The sequence below is a fragment of the Papio anubis genome, chromosome 5, assembly GCF_008728515.1.
Source record: "Papio anubis isolate 15944 chromosome 5, Panubis1.0, whole genome shotgun sequence".
In the NCBI taxonomy this organism is placed as follows: Eukaryota; Metazoa; Chordata; class Mammalia; order Primates; family Cercopithecidae; genus Papio; species Papio anubis.
In genome coordinates this window covers 124,697,141-124,715,369 of record NC_044980.1, presented here as the reverse complement: position 1 = coordinate 124,715,369, position 18,229 = coordinate 124,697,141, and the positions used below count along the sequence as shown (strand labels likewise).

Below are 18,229 nucleotides of genomic sequence, written 5' to 3'. Positions count from 1 at the left end.
AATGTTACTTAATAACTCCTTTTATCATGTTTTCCATTTGATTTTCCGTTAACAACTGGAAACATTCATTACTAAGGGTTTAATATGTTACAGAGCATTCTAATGTTTATTCATTAGAATAGTTTATAACTTCTTGATGTGCTGTATTTAATATGAATTCTGTAGTATATTTTAAAGCTGTACAGCACTAATTTAGGGAAACTCAGATTTTAAAACTTGCTTGTAACTCATCTGACTTTAACATTAAACTTCATAGTCAAGTTCCTTTTTTTTTTTTTTTTTTGGAGACAGAGTCTTGCTCTGTCACCCAGTCTGGAGTGTGGTGGCACAGTCTTGGCTCACTGACTGCAGCCTCCGCCTCTCGGGTTCAAGCGATTCTCCTGCTCCAACCTCCTGAGTAGCTGTGATTACAGGTGCGTACCACCACCCAGCTAATTTTTGTATAGAGGAGGTTTCTCCAGGTTGGCCAGGCTGGTCTCAAACTCCTGACCTCAAGTGATCCACCCACCTAGGCCTCCCAGAGTGCTGGGATTACAGGCATGAGCCATCGCACCTGGCCAAGTTCTATTTTTCTTTTAACTTAATATTTCTTTATGACATGTTTTTGGGGGAAGGCAGTTTCAACACAAGACATTTTTTAAAAAGGCTTTTAGCCCATGTTTTAACAGTGTAAAGTAGTCCTTGTAGAGTATTTATACTATGAAAAAATAGTGTTTTGAAAGTTTCTTCAAATTGTTATATGTTTCTGTTCCTTTTTTTCCTGTGCTTGAAAAAAAATTACAAGTTGTCTTATTGTATATCCCCATACATTAGTCTTCAAAAATATGACTTTTAGTGTCTTCATAGTGTTTTGTCTTGTAGATAGATATACTGTAATTTGTATTACTGTTTCCCTGTGGTTGGGAAATTGAGATTGTTTCCTGGGTTTTGCTGTTATTGATCTCCAGACATTCTGTTACAGAAGTTTTTTGTGTACCTCACATTGTTACCCTAAGATAAATACTTTGTAGTGGATCACAGGTTGGATCATGCTTCAAGTTTTTTATTTATGTTGATAAATCAGCACCATCTTACCGGAGACTTTTGTATATATGTGTGTGTGTATATGTGAAATAGATAGATAGATAGATGAAAAGTAACATGGTTTTTACTTTTCATTTCTTGAATGCTGGGGAAGTTGATACTTTTTTTTCTCAAATTATTGGCCATTTGTACTTTTTTGTTAAATGTCTATTAAATATTAAAGATAGTTATGCTTTTCTACACACATATATAACCAGTGTTTCCATATTTGTTTACTTGCCTTTAATTTTATTTCTAGTATTTTAGACTTACTAGTCTTTTCTTTTGATTTATATATTTGCCTCTATAGATGGAAAAAAAGCCCCTCCCCACTAGGGAACCAGAAAAACATTCACCTCTATCTTCTATTTGCTGTCATCCCACAGTAGTTAGTTGACTAGCATATTGTTGATTACAAGATATGTTCATAGTATTATAGTTTAATATTTATTTTTAGGTTTAATATTAAATACCAGATTACATCTGAACAATAAACTGAATGAATGTATTATATATATGAAACAAATACAAAGTTGATGTTTTCATTTTTCTAAAATAAATCAGTGTACAAGATTATAATATAGAAATGGTCAATCTCATAATTTTGCTATAGCTTTAATTCTTACTTCACTTAGGAATCAGTTACGGACGACCTCCAGGTTGATAGTAGTTCATCAAATAGTGAACTAGTATCAGGTAAGACTGTCAGATGTGAACTCCCTCAGCTTTCTGTCTTTCCTCCAAACATAAGCATCCATCTGTATCTGTCTTCATCTTCCCATCTCAGTGGAAGAGGTGTGTTTTTCCTACTCCAAAGTGAATCCTTCTGACTGTGCTATAGATCTCATCCTTAAAGCCTTTAAGCACATGCCAGTAAATGTGAAATTACTTGTGATAAGTACTATAAAAGGGATTGACTTGAATGTGATTGAGTTTATTTAGAGAAATTAGGGAAGACTTCCATGAGGAAATGGTAATTGAATTGAGATCTGAAGGAGAGTAGAAATTAACTATGCAGAGATGAGTAGAGAGAAATTCAGGCAGAGGGAAGCTCTAACATGGGACTAAGCATTATGCGTTGAGTAACTGAAGAAGGTTGGTATGACTGCAGTACAGAGAGTAGGAGGAAATGTGAGTATAAGACAGGATTAGACAACCAGTTTGAGGCCCTGCATAGCTTTGTCTTCCATATCAGAAATATTAATGTTTATATTTGGAGCAGCAGAAAGTCATTGAAGTCATTTTAATAGAGAATGATATGATCATTTTAGCTGCAGTGTGGAAGAAGGACTGGAAAGAATCAGGAGTGTAGTTAATAGGCTGTTCAAGTAGTTTAGTGGAGAAATAATGGTGCCTTCTAGGGTGGTGACATTGGAGATGGAAAGAAGGGTGCTGATGTGATGGCTATTTGAGGTAATGAGACAGGATTTGGCAAATGAAGAGTGAAGGAGATGGAGGTGTCAAAGATGACTACTATTTCTGGCTTGTATAACTGGATACAATGTAGTGTCATTCACTGAAAGAAAAACTGGTTTGAGGAAAAGACTAAAAATTCAGTTTTTAGTATATTAAGTTATGAGTGCATTTAAGATGGCTAAGTAGCAATATCCACCAGGTAGTTGGATATGGAGGGCTGGAGATAGAAATTGGTGAGCCATCTACATATCGGTATAATCAAAGTTATTTTGAAAACAAGGATGCCACCAGCACATTGGAAATATAGAGGAATTCTTAAAAGCAAATGAGACAAAATTGATGAACATATCAAGAGCAAAAAAAAAAAAAACAAAACAAAACACTGCAGAGGTAAAAGTATCCTAGAAATACTCTAAACCCTTGATCAGTAAATGCAAAAGACTGTAATGAAAGAGATCTTGGCCAGGCGCCGTGGCTCACACCTGTAATCCCAGCACTTTGAGAGGCTGAGGCAGGTGGATGACTTGAGGTCAGGAGTTCTACACCAGCCTGGCCAAAATGGTGAAACTCCATCTCTACTAATAATACAAAAATTAGCTGGGCATGGTGGCAGGCTCCTGTAATCCCAGCTACTTGGGAGGCTGAGACAAGATAATCACTTGAACCTGGGAGGCGGAGGTTACAGTGAGCCAAGATTGTGCCATTGCACTCCAGCCTGGGGGACAAGAGCGAGACTTCATCTCAAAAAAAAAAAAAGAGATCTTGAAGGAATTGTCAAGGTGATGGATTAAGAACTACATTTGAAATATCTGGTCCCTTTTTCATTATCCCCTTCTTATATTGGAAACTGTGGCAGCTACCAGTGCCTGCTGCCAGGAGAAAACCCTGAGAATTACTCCCAAGCAAAGTGAACTATCAGGGGGGCTGGCTTTTAAGGGTCAAATGTTGGGGCTGAGTTGATAAACAGAGGAGAGTCTGAAGTAACTGCATATTGCCACAAGGATAGCAGAGGAAGAAAAAAGTAAAAGAGGTAGTCAATTCTTATGTTTGTTAACTGCATAATAAAGTTAGTATGGCTCTCTGAACCATGAGACTTCTGATACGGCAGACTTCCAGTGTGGACACTGGCCAGACAGGGCAGTGCCCCCATGTAACCTACAGTATGTAAAAAATACAGGACATCCCCACCTAGAACACAAGTTCCCAGAATGTCTTATCACTCTTCTGAAATCTCCAGAAGCAAGCCACTGTTTCAGAATTTTTACTTACTGCCATATAAACAGATTCTCAGAGACATGAATAAGGCAACCAGGAATATCCAGACTTTTGAAGAAAACCAGTTCCAAGGAAAAGAGGCAACAAATGCAACAAATAGAACTAACATTTGAGGATATGGCACAAAACTAAGTATCTCTAGATACAAGAGGCCACTGAATCCATAATATAGCAGGCTGCTTTGAAAAAAATTATAGTCCCTGGGAACTAAAAATATTATCAAATTAAAAACTTAACCAAGGAGTCTAATATTGGAATTAATTCAACTAAAATTAGTGAGCTAGAAAATAAGACTAGAGGAATATTTCCTAGAATGCAGTGCAAAAGGACATAGGAGGTGCTCAGGAAATGCTTTTCTCTCCTTCCTCTCCCTTCTTTCCCTTATTAACTTTTTCAAAAATAAATTCAGGAGCCATTTCTCCTGGGAAGCCTCTTCTGACTTCTCTTTTTCTAGGTGACTTGTTCTATCCTGGTAGTTCTGTGGCACTCTGTATACTTCTGCCAAAAGACTCAAAACCACAGTGTAATTGTTTTTGTCTGTCTTTAACTCTTGAAAAAGAGGAAAATGACTCTAAAGCCACTGAAAATTAGCACTATCTTTTATCTTCCTATCCCATGCTTGGAATACAGTTTCAAAGATAATACAGATTCAAATAATTGTTGAATGTCTCAAATGCTTGTTGGATGGGTCTTGTACTCTATTTAGAGAAAATACTATTTAACCATAATCAGCATTTTCTAAAATCATAGTTTAAATATATGAGAAATGTCCTTGATTACTAGGTTTATCAAGTTGACATGTGAAAGGTATAAGGAAATAGAAAATAAATTGTCTCTAACTTACAAACTACTTGTATTCTAAAAGTTCATTTGCTGATATTTGAAACTTGAAATACTTTTTCCCACAATAAAACACTGTGATGGGCTAAGTTTTGAGCAGCCCACAGAATTCTAGTTAATATATGATTTATTGTTTTAATTCTACCTTGGAATCTAGTAACTTTATAACACGTTGAAAAATTAATTAAGGATTTTATATTTAATGTTGAAGATTGAATACACATTTCTCTTTTCTGAAACCCTACTAAAATATCAATAAAGGCATAAAAATGTTGTAAAGCCATAGGTTCAAAGAAGAGACCTCAGCTGGCAAGAGATAATTAATGAAAGTTTGGAATCTGGAAGGTAGATTAATGAATTATAATTGACCTAACAGATCTTAAAAAAAAAAAAAAGCTGAAAACTAGGTGTCTAGAGTAGAGACAAACCAAGAAACAAAGTGATTCAGGCTAAAGGTTCAGGAATTAGAGGCATTACATATTCTTGGAGGAAATATTTAAAATAAGATGTTTTGGAATCTTCAAAAGTAACAGTTAGATGCTTTGATCCTTTCCTTAACACACTGTGGCCAGGAAACTATGCTTCTTCCCACCCTGCTAGTCTAAGACATTGAAGCAGAGGGTCTGGATTCAAGGATACTGTACTGAAAACTAGCAGTGGCCGGGGGGGAAAGGGAATTAAGTGAAAGTCTGTATATTTTGATGTGAAATCCCCAGACCCATTATGCATTCAGGCAAATACACTCCAACTAGAAGATTAAAGGATTCCTCTTTTGGAAACTTCTGTGCCCAGGAAAAGACTGTGGAATCTGCATTCTGGTAGTATGGCCTGGTCCCCGTCTAAATACTCTTCAGTAAAATCCACTTCTTCCTATGCCCCAGTTATGATGCCATTTTGGTACCTCATTCTTGAACATTCAAGAATTACCAGACATTTTAAGTAAACATTTAAAATAATAGATACTAAATAAAAGAAACTTGAAGGGCAACAATACAAGAAAAAGAAATCTTTTAAAAAGCCACAGTTTCATTAATATCCTCAGGATGTTGAAAGAATGTTGTGTCCATGAAACAAGTGCAGTCTCCTATAAAAAGCATTCAGAACAAAAAATTCATTAAAAAATAAAAATATGAAATCAGAAAACATTCTGTAGAATTGGATGATAAATTTAAGGAAATATTCCAAAAAGTTGAACAAACATGAAAGAGAAGATAAAGGATAGAAATAGTGTCAGTCGGGACACAACTCCATAAATCTACAAAAAAACCCACTGATTGTACACTTTAAAAGGGTAAGTTTTTGCCAGGCACGGTGGCTTGTGCCTGTAATCCTAGCACTTTGGGAGGCTGAGGTGGGTGGATTGCCTAAGCCTAGGAGATCGAGACCAGCCTGGGCAGCACGGTGAAACCCTGTCTCTACTAAAATACAAAAAATTAGCCGGGCTTGGTGGTGTGCACCTCTAATCCCAGCTACTCGGAATTTTTGAGGCAGGAGAATTGCTTGAACCTGGGAGGCGGAGGCTGTAGTGAGCCAAGATCGCACTATTGCACTCTAGCCTAGGCGAGAGAGCGAGACTCCGTCTCAAAAAAAAAAAAGGGTGAGTTTTATGGCATGTGATTATATCTCAATAAAGTTGTTATTTTAACAAGAAAAATAATTAGAAGATGAGTCCAATGATTCTAACATCTAAAAAACAGTAGTTCAGACATTATAAACAGAAGGAAAATTATTAAACACACAAAGCTAGAAATTTTCCTAGAATTAAAAATGTTCATGAGTATATTTACTGAAAGAGCCATTCAAATTCTGAATATGAACAGAGATACTGAGAGCCAAATTTGGACGGTGCAAACTGTGCTCACCCCAATAAATGAAAAAAAACCATACCAAGTTACAACATTATGTAATTTTTAAATCTTCAAGATAAATAGAGAAATTTATTAGTTTTCCAGAGAAAAAATAATCAATTGCAATAAACAATCAAGAATATCAATGGCATTGGACTTCTGAAGAACAACTCCAGAAGGTAGAATGTGGTGGGGAGAAAAATGTATTCAGAATTCTGAAGAACACTGATTTTGCAGAGTCAAGATGGACTCCCATTCAAGAGGTGTCCTGGATTTCAACACTGATTATGCCATCTACGCACCAAGAAGATACGGAAAGGTATATTACTCATATAATGAGCCTTTCTCGGGAGAAAGATGACTCCAAGCAGGACTGCAAATGACTTGAGAATGAAGGGGAAGGAGACCTGGCCTGGAGTTTTCATGATGTTTAGAGGATCGGACCAGGTTGAGGTTTCCTGTGCATGGTTTGAACTTGCTACCATTGCCAAAAGATGGACCACTAAGGCTCTCTTGTCACCCAGATGTGAGGTGGAAAGGGGAAGAGGGAACAGTGAGGTTTAAAAGCTGTCACACATCAAAAAATTGAATCAGTCTCTTAAATATGCTAACCTAGAATTCTTACCCAGCCGAACTGTCACTCAAGTGTTAGGATAAAGGAATTTTTAGACACATCTTCTTTGTACTTTTTCTCGGAAATGAAGCAGATGTTCCAAGAAAACCAGGAAATAAATCAATAAAGAAGAAATCATGGGATCTAGGAATCAAAGGCTCTTATCTAATACAGGAAATATGTGAATTTCTTAGGATAATGGTAAAGGGAAATCCTAAGAAGACAACTGTGTAGGATGTATAGAGGACAAACAGTCCAAATTTGAGCAAATGGATTGAGATCTCCAATAGCTATACTTTTTTAAAAAAGAAGAAAGAAGAAGAGGGAGAGAGGGAGGAAAATAAAAAATAGATAACCTGGTTTTTTATTAAAAGTATTTTAAAGTATTTTTAAAGTATTGAAATTTAAACTCTTGGAAAAAGTTGGAACACGGCCGGTCGCCGTGGTTTACACCTGTAATCCCAGTACTTTGGGAGGCCAAGGTGGGTGGATTACTTGAGTTCAGGAGTTTGAGACTAGCCTGGCCAACATGGCAAAATCCCATCTCTACTAAAAGTACAAAAAAATTAGCCAGGCTTAGCAGTTTAGCAATAGTAATCCCAGCTACTCAGGAGGCTGAGGTGGGAGGATCAGTTGCGCTTGGGAGGCAGAGGTTGCGGTGACCCAAGATCCTGCCACTCTGCACTCCTGAGTGACAGAGTGAGACTCCGTCTCAAAAAGAAATAAAAAAAAAAGTTGGAACAAAATGGTACTTAGTATTAATACTTAATAAAGTACTTAGAAAACAAATTTTAAAATTAGATAACAAAGGAAAAGAAATTGTAGCAAAAAGGTGATGAATGTGGCTCACAGTATAGGGCTTGGCTACGAGTATATTTGAATAGTCATAATAATAGAAACATTGAATGCATTTAATTTAGAAATGTAAAGGAGGTGCCTATCAAAAGAAACCATTAATAGAGTTGAAAGGAATTGTCTCTAGAGGGTAGAAAATTATGATGGGGAGATATGAGACAAGAGATTGCAGTTTTTGCTATAAGCTTTGTAGAACTATTTGTCAGTTTAACAATGAACAATTTGATAAAAATGTATTTTTTAATTGCATTTACATTTCTAACTTGTGACACCAGGGACAGCCTCCCACTGATACAATATTAACATTTATTATTTTTTCTACTCAACTACCCAGATGGTGGGCTTTCCTTATTTCTGAGCCCAGCTTGAGTTCTGGGGCTTAGTGTTAAGGATAGCTCAGCTATGAGGGGTATTCATTAAATTTTGAGGAATGGAAGGCAGGATAGATATAACATGTGGATGGGCAGGATGAAGACAGTGTGAGAAGGATAAAAGTTAGCTAGGACAGGGACAGGACACTCTAGGGCAGTTGGAGAAGGGAAAGCAAAGGATGCTCAGAGAGACAGCCTACTACTCTGACAGTTGAGGATATGGAGAAGGATGGTAGATTGAGTCAGTCAATTTAAGTGTTGCAGTGGCGGCTGGAGAAGATGTCCAGGTAGAAAACAGTTCTCATTTTTAACAAGGGAGTTGGCATAGGAGAAAAAGTTGCGGTGAGGTCTTGGGAGGAAGGACAAAGAGGTAGTTGTCTCAGGTAGGTAATGGATGAGCAGAGATAGGTGTAAGTTAGTTCCAGGGCAGGCAATAATAGGTTTTCAGAACAATGCTTCCCTGTGATCTCTTACTCACCACCCCTGACCCCCGCAACTAGTTTCTATCAGTGTTGATCTCTATCTTGTCATATTGGAAATGTTTAATAAATGCAGACTAAATATAGCAGAGCACATTTTCCCTTTTCTTACCAAATCTCTGGTTCTTCTCAACTTTTAGTACTATGTTCTGTCACCATCATTTATTGGACAGTTCTTCATTCTAGTCCACTCCCATAGGAATGACTTTAAGACCTCTGAGTCTGGGAAGATTCTCTGTTCAAATATATAGTCCATTTTCTTATTGAGGATTTGTTTTCTTATTATTGAGTTTTCACGGTTCTTTATATTCTGGTTTTTCATGTTGTTTTTTTTGTAGAGACAGGGTTCCACTATGTTGTTCAGGCTGGTCTCAAAACTCCTGGGCTTATATGATCTTCTCACCTTGGCATACCAAAGTGCTGTCTTTACAGGCATGAGTCACTGTGCCAAGCCAGTTCTTTACATTCTGGATTTCAGTCCATTTGCAAATGTTTTCTCCCTATCTGTAGCTTGTCTTTTTTTTTTTTTTTTTTTTTTTTTTTTGAGACTGAGTCTCACTCTGTCACCAGGCTGGAGTTCAGTGGCCAATTTTAATCTTGGTTCACTGCAACCTCCACCTCCTGGGTTCAAACGGTTCCCCTGCCTCAGGCTCCCAAGTAGCTGAGACTACAGGCACATGATGCCACGCCCAGCTAATTTTTATATTTTTAGTAGAGATGGGGTTTCACCATGTTGGCCAGGATGGTCTCTATCTCTTGACCTCGTGATCTGCCTGCCTCGGTCTCCCAAAGTGCTGAGATTACAGGCGTAAGCCACTGCACCCAGCCTACATTTAGATTTTCTTATACATAGTAAAATAAGATGCCAAAGTATTTAAATCTGAGCTCATGAAGTCTCAAATTATCAGTGCTGTTGTTTTATGAATCTTTTTTAGTGTTAAATAAAAAAATTCTTCACATAACTCGGTGTTACAATTTTCTCCTTTTTTTTTTTTTTTTGAGATGGAGTCTCGCTCTGTCACCAAGGCTGGAGTGCAGTGGCGCAATCTGGCTCACTGCAAGCTCCGCCTCACGGGTTCACGCCATTCTCCTGCCTCAGCCTCCTGAGTAGCTGGGACTACAGGCACCCGCCACCACACCCGACTAATTTCTTTTTGTATTTTTAGTAGAGATGGGGTTTCACCATGTTAGCCAGGATGGTCTCGATCTCCTGACCTCATGATCCACCCGCCTCAGCCTCCCAAAGTGCTGGGATTACAGGCTTGAGCCACTGCACCCGGCCTCTCCCTTTTTTTTTTTTTTTTAAGAAGTTTTAGAGTTTTAGGAGTTACATTTAGATCTATGATGCATTTAGAGTTAATTTCTTTCCATGATGGAAGGTATGAGTGCAAGTTTTATTATTTTGTTTTTTTCATACGGGTACCTAGTTGTTCCAGCACATTTTGTTTAAAAGACTATCTATCCTTTGTCCACTGAATTGCCTTTATATATTGGTCAAAAAGCAGTTGCTTATTTATGTGTGAGTCTATTTCCATGCTCTCTTATTAAATTATTTTAATCTATTTGTGTATGTGTAGGCTCATTGTTTTTTAGATGAAATAACTAGAATCACCCTTTCTTTGGCTAGTTAGCTTACAATTAGTGGGTTACTTATATATAAAACTTAAATTTTGCCTGGGCACGGTGGCTCATGCCTGTTATCCTAGCACTTTGGGAGGCTGAGGCAGGCGGATCATGAAGTCAGGAGTTGAAGACCAGCCTGGCCAACATGGTGAAACCCCGTCTCTACTAAAAATACGAAAAAAAAGAAAAAAAAATTAGCCAGAATGGTGGCACATTCCTGTAATCCCAGCTGCTCGGGAGGCTGAGGCAAGAGAATTGCTTGAACCAGGACCCGGGAGGCAGAGGCTTCAGTGAGCCGAGATCGCGCTACTGCACTCCAGCCTAGGCTATAGAGCGAGACTCGGTCTCAAAAAAAACCAAAAAAACAAAAAAACTTAAATTTTTGAGCCAAAAATCACAACTGACCCCAAAGTAGAGAAAAGGAGTAAGTTGTAAAACTTTGAAAAACAACAAAAGAGGATTATAACAAATTTATCACCATCAAAAATAGAATGATTGTCCAAGATCAAATTAAAATAGTTTAAAATATTATGCCTTTTTAGTTGTATGTAGAAGCAGTTTTATGTTCTAGTAATAATATGTAACTAAGCATGTACATTTCCATACATTTCAATTTTTAGGATTTCACATCTGTTTTGTATCAAAACATTTATCCATTTTGTTTGTTCCTTTATTCTACAGGATTAAGTTTGCACCATGGTATGGCCAGTTCTCCTCTGAGCTATTCAGTAACAGACTCTTATGCAGAATACAAGAGTTTTGAAGAGAGCTTTCCATCACCTGAACTGTTCAGAAAATCAGATTATTTAGGTGAGAAAGTAATTCCAACCTTAAATTGCTCTACTATAGAAATTACTCCTTTGTCCACAAATCCTCCAATGAATAAACGTCCCTTTTGAGAAGGCATACTCCTCTTCCTCATCAACACCTCACTTCCTTGACCATTACCTGTTGTGTTTCATTCCTAGTGACATAGGACTAATAGAGCAAAAGCCCTCAGATCAAGGAAGAATGAAGAAATGTCATTTAGCATTTATATGTAACGCACATCCAATTATTAATCAATTTTGCACCTAATGAATGTGTACTTATTCCCTTGAACCATGTGTTATCTTTTTTTTTCCTGTACTTATCTTACTTTTCAGCAAATAACTTAAGTGTTAGCTAGGCCAAGTCCCTGCTTGAATTTTCTTCACAAATTAAGAGTTATTTACATTTATTATACATATAAATATAGCCTTTGGTTAATGATGGCAGATCAAATACATGCCTTACTCTACAATCTTACAATGGCAGAAAACGGCTTTTTCTTTAAAGTAATACACTCATAAGGACAAAGATAATTGGAAAAAAGAAAAGTACGAAGTTTGGAAGGTTAATCAGATGGTCTGATGCAGCAGACCTAAGAAAGCAGAGTCCTAAACCAACAATGTGAATACCCCAGAAACAAGCCAGTTTGCACTATAGTGTCACAGAAAAGCTCATAATTTGATTGTGCCAAATACTTGTAAATAGATGTCAAAAACATGAAAGATGTGGTTAACTGCTCCTTTCCTGCTCAAAGGGAGCCTGTAGAGTTATTCTTTAGAATATTTTGAAACAGGGACTCCAGACTGGAGAATACTAGGTACTGTTAATAGCAGGGATACTGTGGTATTTTGAAATGTCAGTCCCAATTATTCATTTCTCTGTAGTATTATTTACCCTCATAATGGGTGGAGTGTACTTTTCTACTCTCTGGCTTTGGGATTGGCCATGTCACTTGCTTTCTGCAACAAACACAATTTAAGAAAAGCTTTCAAATTGCTTAAGTGGTTGGGCTTGTCTTCTTGCACTTTTGCCATTATCATGAGAATGTATCCTAATTAGCTTCTGCCTCTCTCATGGAACCCCAGAATGAGAGTAACAGAGTGGAGCAGCCCAGGCAACCAGCCCACTTTAGAGAGCTGCCCCAGCTGATCTGCAGACTTGTAATCTGAGTTACCTGAGCCAACTAATAGACATGGAAACAAAAAATAAATGCTTTTCATTTTGTGCCACTGAGATTTTTTGGTTGTCAGCCAAAGCTGACTGCTGCAGATAATGTACTGAATTTGGAAGAGGAAATTAAGTAAAAGTGTACGTCCTAAATTATGGGATCTGCTCACCCAATGCTTATTTCCACCCTACCCCAACAGCCCATTTTTCTTGTCAGCTTCCCAGACTTCAAACCTTCTGTTGAGAAAATGAAAGATTATTTTCTCAGGAACTGAGTACCCCAGAAGAAAATATCTAAAGATACTGACCTCAGGAGTCCTCAATGAAACGGACCAGGCAGAAGACCCTACAGTGAAGCCAACTACGTGACAAGCCCCACCTAGGCCATAGGGATACCACTTAGCCTTTTAGGACCCACTTTTAAATATGAACAGAGAGCCAAGGATCACCAGACTTCTGAGTAAAGCCTCTAACATTAAAAAGAGATATCAAAGCAAAACAAAGTGTGAGAATGCTGTCGCCAAGATGTTGAAACAGGAAGCCATGGCCCTGCCTACTCCTTATGGGCACACCAACAGCAGTATATGGACCAGTTCACTTGGTGTAAAATTCAGAACACAGTAGACAGGCGCCTGCATCCTGGCAAGCATGGGGCCAGCCACATCAAAGCCAGTAGGACAATTTGAGACATCCTCACCATAATTCCTACTCCTAGCACAACATCATACAATTGAGAGGAAACCCATACCACAGTTTTCAGCTTCTCCCTGAGGGGAAGAGCAAGATAAGGGACTTGACAATACATCCAGTGTTCTGAATTCTCTGAGGAATGCCTGAGGGAACTGACTTCTGTCTTGCCTGTCTCAGAGTGCTGATAGGACCCAACATACCCAAGGTGACTGCTGACTGCTGAGAATAAAGATGACAATTTGCTCTAGGACACAAACATTTGCCACTTGCCCTCCACCTGGCTCAGTGCAGAGTGAGTAGGGGGGAAAAAAACCAGATTCCGGCTTCTCCTTCGGGAGAGAAGGAGTTGGACTGTGTGTCCATTGCAGCTTTTTAAGGGATGTTCTTGGGACTAGCTTCTGTCACACCTGTCTTAAAATGTTGACAGGATCTGACATATTCTAAATGCCTGGAGGCTGATAACAACAAAGATGGTGGTTTGGACTAGCAAAAAGATTTGAGAGATCTCTGGGTAGGCTTATTCATAAGGGTCTTCTGTACAATGCCAGTCTGCAAGACTGGGAGAAGTGGATGTTTTTTCTAATGTATAGATGCTGATACCAAGAGTCAAGGAAAATTAAGAAGCAGGGAAACATGGTCCAAACAAAGGAACAAGATAAATCCCCAGAAACTGACCCTAATGAAATGGAGATATACAAATTTTCTGACAACTAATTCAAAATAATCATTATGAAGATGCTCAACAAGCTGAGAAGAACAATACATGAGCAAAATAAGAATTTCAACAAAAAGAAAGTTTTAAAAAGAACAAAATAGGTATTTTTGGTGCTGAATAATACTATCACTGAACTGAGGGCAGGCACAGTGGCTCATGCCTGTAATCCCAATGCTTTAGGAGGCTGAGGTGGGAGGATCATTTGAGCCAAGGAGTTTGACGTTACAGTGAGCTGTGATTATGCTACTGCACTCCAGCCTGGGTGACAGAGAAAGACCGCTCTAAAAAAAAAACAAAAGAAAAATTCAGTAGAACAATATAACAGCACACTAGCTCAAGAAGAATAAAGAATTAGTGAGCTTGAGGACAGGTCATTTTTAAAGACTCCAAAAGCAATTGCAAGAAAAACAAAAATTGACAAATGGGACCTAATTAAACTGAAGAGCTTCTGCACAGCAAAATAAACTATCAACACAGTAAACAGACAACCTACAGAATGGGAGAAAATATTTGCAAACTATGCATCCAACAAAGATCTAATATCCAGAATCTATAAAGAATTTAAATCAGCAAGCAAAAAACAATCCTATTAAAAAATGGGCAAAGGGCATGAATATAAAGAAGATTAAAGAAGTATGTCTTCTTCTCATTAGAGAAATGCAAATCAAAACCACAATGAGATACCATCTCATACCAGTCAAGGTGGCTATTATTAAAAAGTCAAAAAATAACATGTTTGTGAGATTGTAGAGAAAAGGGAAAGCTTATACACTGCTGGTACACAGAGGAAATGGGAATGTAAATTAGTTTAGCCAATATGGAAAGAAGTTTGCAGATTTCTCAAAGAACCTAGAACTATCATTTGACCCAGCAATCCTATTACTGGATGTATTTCCAAAGGAATCATTCTATAAAGACACATGAAAACATATGTTTGTTGTAGCACTTTTCACAATAGCAGAGACATGGAATCAACCTAAATGCCCATCAGTGGTAGACTGGATAAAGAAAGTGTAGTACATGTATACCATGGAATACTACACAGACATAAAAAAGAATGAAATCATATATTTTGCATCAACATGGATGCAGCTGCAGACCGTTATCCTAAGCAAATTAATGCAGGAACAGAAAACCAAATACGGTATGTTCTCATTTATAAGTGGGAACTAAACATTGAGTACACATGGACACAAAGAAGGGAACAGTAGATACTCGGGCTTACTTGAGGTTGGAGGGTGGAAAGAGGGTGAAGATTGAAAAACTACCTATTGAATACTGTGCTCACTATCTGGGTGACAAATCATTTGTACACCAAGCCCCAGTGACACACAGTTTACCCATGTAACAAACCTGCATGTGTACCTCCTATATCTAAAGTAAAATTTAGAAGAAAAATAAAGGTCATTTAGTATTATGCCATTAGTGAAGAAAAAGGAATGAAAAGATTGAAGAAATGAGATTTGTGAGCCACTATCAAGCAGACCAACATTTGCAATATGGGAGTCCCAGAGAAGAAGAGAGAAAGGACTTGAAAGTGTAATCAAAGAAATAGTGGCTAAAATCATCCCAAATCTGGGGAATTAAATGGATGTTTAGATCCAGGAAGCCCAAGGGACCCAAGTAGAAGGAATCTAAGAAATCCACGCTGAGAAACATTATAATTGAATTGTCAAAAGCCATATATAAAGAAAAATTTGAAAGCAGCAAGTAAAAAGTGACTTGACATGTACAGGGGAGCTGCCATAAAACTATGAGTGGATTTCTCAGCAGAAACCTTACAGATCAGAGAGAATGGGATGATATATTCAAAGTGCTAAAAGAAAAATCAATCAAGAACAGTACACCCAGGAAAACAGTCTTTCAAAAATGGAGAGACAAGGAGTTTCCCAGACAAACAAAAGCTGAGGGAATTTACTATGACTAGACCTGCCTTACAAGAAATGCTGAAAGGAGTTATTTAAGTTGAAACTCAAGGATGCTAAACAGTAACATGAAAGTATAAAACTCATTGGTAAAGGTAAATATATAGATAAATACAGAATACAGTAATATTGTAATAGTAGTTTACTGTTAAGCTCTTCAATTTAATTATGTCCCATTTGTCAATTTTTGTTTTTCTTGCAATTGCTTTTGGAGTCTTTAAAAATGACCTGTCCTCAAGCTCACCAATTCTTTATAGTAGTTTACTATTACAATAGTAATGTAATAGTAATTGTAATACTGTACAGAATACAGTAATATTGTTATAGTAGTATACCAGAATTAAATCACTTTTAGTTCTAGTATACGAGTTAAAAGATAAAAATGTCAAAAACTAACTGAAGATGTTAATAATACAACTAAAATATATAAATTGTGACATGAATAAAGTACAAGAGGGGGAGAAGTAGAAGTGTAGTTTTTGTATGCAATTGAAATTCTCAGCTTAGACTGTTACTATATAAGATTTTACATAAGCCCCATGGTCAACATAAACAGAATTCCTATGGAAGAATCACAAAAGAAGAAAAAGAAAACCTTTATCGATATATACAAAAAGCAATGGAACACAAAGGAAGACAGCACTAAAGGAAAAAGGGACAAAAGAATTACAAGAGAGAAACAATTAGTGAAATGACAATAGTTAAGTCCCTACCTACCAATAATTACTTTAAATAAGTTAAACTTCCTAATCAAAACACAGAGTGACTGAATGGATAAAAGAACAAGATCAAATGATGTGATGTCTACAAATGACCCTCTTTAGATTTAAAGATACATACACTAAAAATGGAGAGATGGAAAAAGATATTCCATACAAATGGTAACCAAAAGAGAGCAGGGGTGGCTATATTTGTGTCAGACAAGATAGACTTCAAATCAAAAACAGTCATGAGAGACAAAGAAGAACAAAAATAAGAATAAAAAGGTAAATTCGTCAGGAAGATATACAGTTATAAATACGTATGCACCCAACATCAGCATCTAAATATATAAAACAGACATTGACAGAACTGAAGGGAAAAATAGTAATACAATAATTGTGGGATAATTCAATATAACCCACTTTTAACAATGGATAGAACATTCAGACAGAAAACAGGTAAGCAAACAGCAGACTTGAACAGTGCTATAGAAAACATGGACCTAATATGTATATAAAACATTCTACCCAACAGTGGCAGAATATATATTTCTCTCATGCACAGATAGGACAGTCTCCATAATAGATCATGTTATGTCACAAAACAAGTCTTAACAAATGGAAGATTGAAAACATACCAAGTATCTTTTCTGACCACAATGGAATAAAACTAGAAATCAGTAGTAGAAGGAATACTGGAAAATTCACAAATATGTGGAAATTTAACATACTCTTGAATAACCAATGAGTCAAAGAAGAAATCAAAAGGGAAATTAGAAAATATCTTTGGACAAAAGCACAATATATTAAAACGTGGAATATAGCAAAAGCAGTATTGAGGGAATTTTATAGCAATAACTACATTTAAAAAGAAACATTTCAAATAAGCTAATGTTACACCTCAAGGAACTAGAAAAAAGAATGAACAGCCAAAAATTATCAGATAGAAGGAAATAAAGTTTAGAGCAGAAATAAATGGAACAGAGAATCGAAAAAAATAGAAATCAGTGGAACTAAGAGTTGGTTTGTTGAAAGGACAAATTTGACAAACCTTTAGTTAGATTAAGAAAAAAAGAAGACTCAATAAAATTCAAAGTACAAGATGAAACATTATACCCGATGCCACAGAAACAAAAATAATCATGAGACTTCCATGCCCAATTATAGGACAATAAATTGAATAACCTAGAAGGAAAGAAGAAATTCCTAGAAACATATAACCAATTAAGACTGAGTCATGAAGAAATATAAAATCTGGGCAGACCTATAACTAGTAAGGAAATTGAACAAGCAATCAAAAACCTTCGAACAAAGACAAGTCCAGGACCAGATGGCTTCACTGGTGAATTCTACCAAACATTTCAAGAATATTTAATTCCAGTTCTTATATATGGTCTTTATTAAACTATTCTTAAACTTAAACTCTTCTTAAAAATTAAAGAGGAGAAAACACTTTCAAACTAATTCTTTGAGGCCAGCATTACCCTCATACTAAAGTGAGGTAAATACTACAAGCAAAGACAACTATAAGACAATATCCCTGATAAACATAGATGTAAAAATCCTCAACAAAATACTAGCAATTCAAATTCATCTCTACATTAAAAGGATCATACACCATGACCAAGTGGCATTTATCCCTGGAATGCAAGGTTGGTTCCAAATACAAAAATCAACTAAAGTGTAACACTACTTTAACAGAATGAAGGGTAACAATTACACAGTAATTTCAATAGATACAGCAAAAGGATTTGACAAAATTCAACATCTTTTATGATGAAAACTCTCAAACTAGGAACAGAAGGCAATTACCTCAACATAATAAAGAGAGTATATGAGA

The 18,229-nt window shown here is 36.8% G+C and overlaps 1 protein-coding gene across 3 annotated transcripts in view; it reads left to right on the top strand.

The window, feature by feature from the left end:
* Window positions 1–18,229, top strand: part of MEIKIN (meiotic kinetochore factor) — a 136,504-nt gene that overhangs the window by 2,006 nt on the left and 116,269 nt on the right. For all 3 annotated transcript variants that reach the window (XM_003900088.5, XM_017959850.3, XM_031666783.1), the window contains exons 4-5: window positions 1,698–1,758; window positions 11,063–11,191. In XM_003900088.5, coding sequence (XP_003900137.2) covers window positions 1,698–1,758; window positions 11,063–11,191 — 190 coding nt within the window. The remainder of the gene's footprint in view (window positions 1–1,697; window positions 1,759–11,062; window positions 11,192–18,229) is intronic.